This window comes from Oryzias melastigma, linkage group LG22 (assembly GCF_002922805.2).
Source record: "Oryzias melastigma strain HK-1 linkage group LG22, ASM292280v2, whole genome shotgun sequence".
Lineage (NCBI taxonomy): Eukaryota > Metazoa > Chordata > Actinopteri > Beloniformes > Adrianichthyidae > Oryzias > Oryzias melastigma.
The window spans coordinates 23,760,990-23,761,597 of record NC_050533.1 but is presented as its reverse complement, the minus strand read 5'-3'; the positions used below and the strand labels follow the sequence as shown (position 1 = coordinate 23,761,597).

Here is a 608-nt window from a genome sequence, read left to right as displayed (position 1 = left end):
TTGTTGGAAGTCAATCCCAAAAAGAGAATCACGCCAAGTCAAGCCCTGGCTCATGACTTCATAACCATGAGGCATCTTTCAGGAGAAAATAAGGCCTCATATGCTGCCACTGCTGAAAACATCATGAGAAAGATCCAGCTCGAAGACGTAAAAGTGGACCTTGCAGCACCTCTCAACACAAGTTCAGTTGAATCCTCTGACGAAGATCAGGAAACACCAGTGTTAGATGTTTCAACTGCAGACACTACAGACATAAATGAGGCTTCTCCTGCTGCAGCTGAGAGTGAACCAACAACTCCCTCTAGCTGTAGCAGCTCACGTTCTAATCCCTGTGAGGAACTCATCACTCAGAAAAAAATGGATATGGCTGAAGAACAGAAGATAGACAAAGTCAAGGAAAATATATCCGCAAGAGGTAACAAAAAGCAGAATCCTTCAAAGTGGAAACAGTCAATGTCTGGTCCCTGCACGGAAACGTCATGAGAAAGACTCAGCTCTATGACGTGAACCTCCTGCACCTCTCCACCATAGTAGTACAAAATAACTTAAATTAAAAAAAGTCAGGGTTTTGTATTCTCTAAAATATATATAATATATAATATAGTATA

The 608-nt window shown here is 41.3% G+C and overlaps 1 protein-coding gene across 1 annotated transcript in view; it reads left to right on the top strand.

The window, feature by feature from the left end:
• LOC112143576 (homeodomain-interacting protein kinase 2) overlaps positions 1–561 on the top strand; it is a gene marked incomplete in the record, with an annotated part of 1,189 nt that extends 628 nt beyond the window's left edge. The window contains 1 exon segment of the mRNA XM_024267643.2: positions 1–561. Within this exon segment, the coding sequence (XP_024123411.1) occupies positions 1–483 (483 nt within the window).
• Between the last annotated feature and the right edge of the window lie 47 nt (positions 562–608).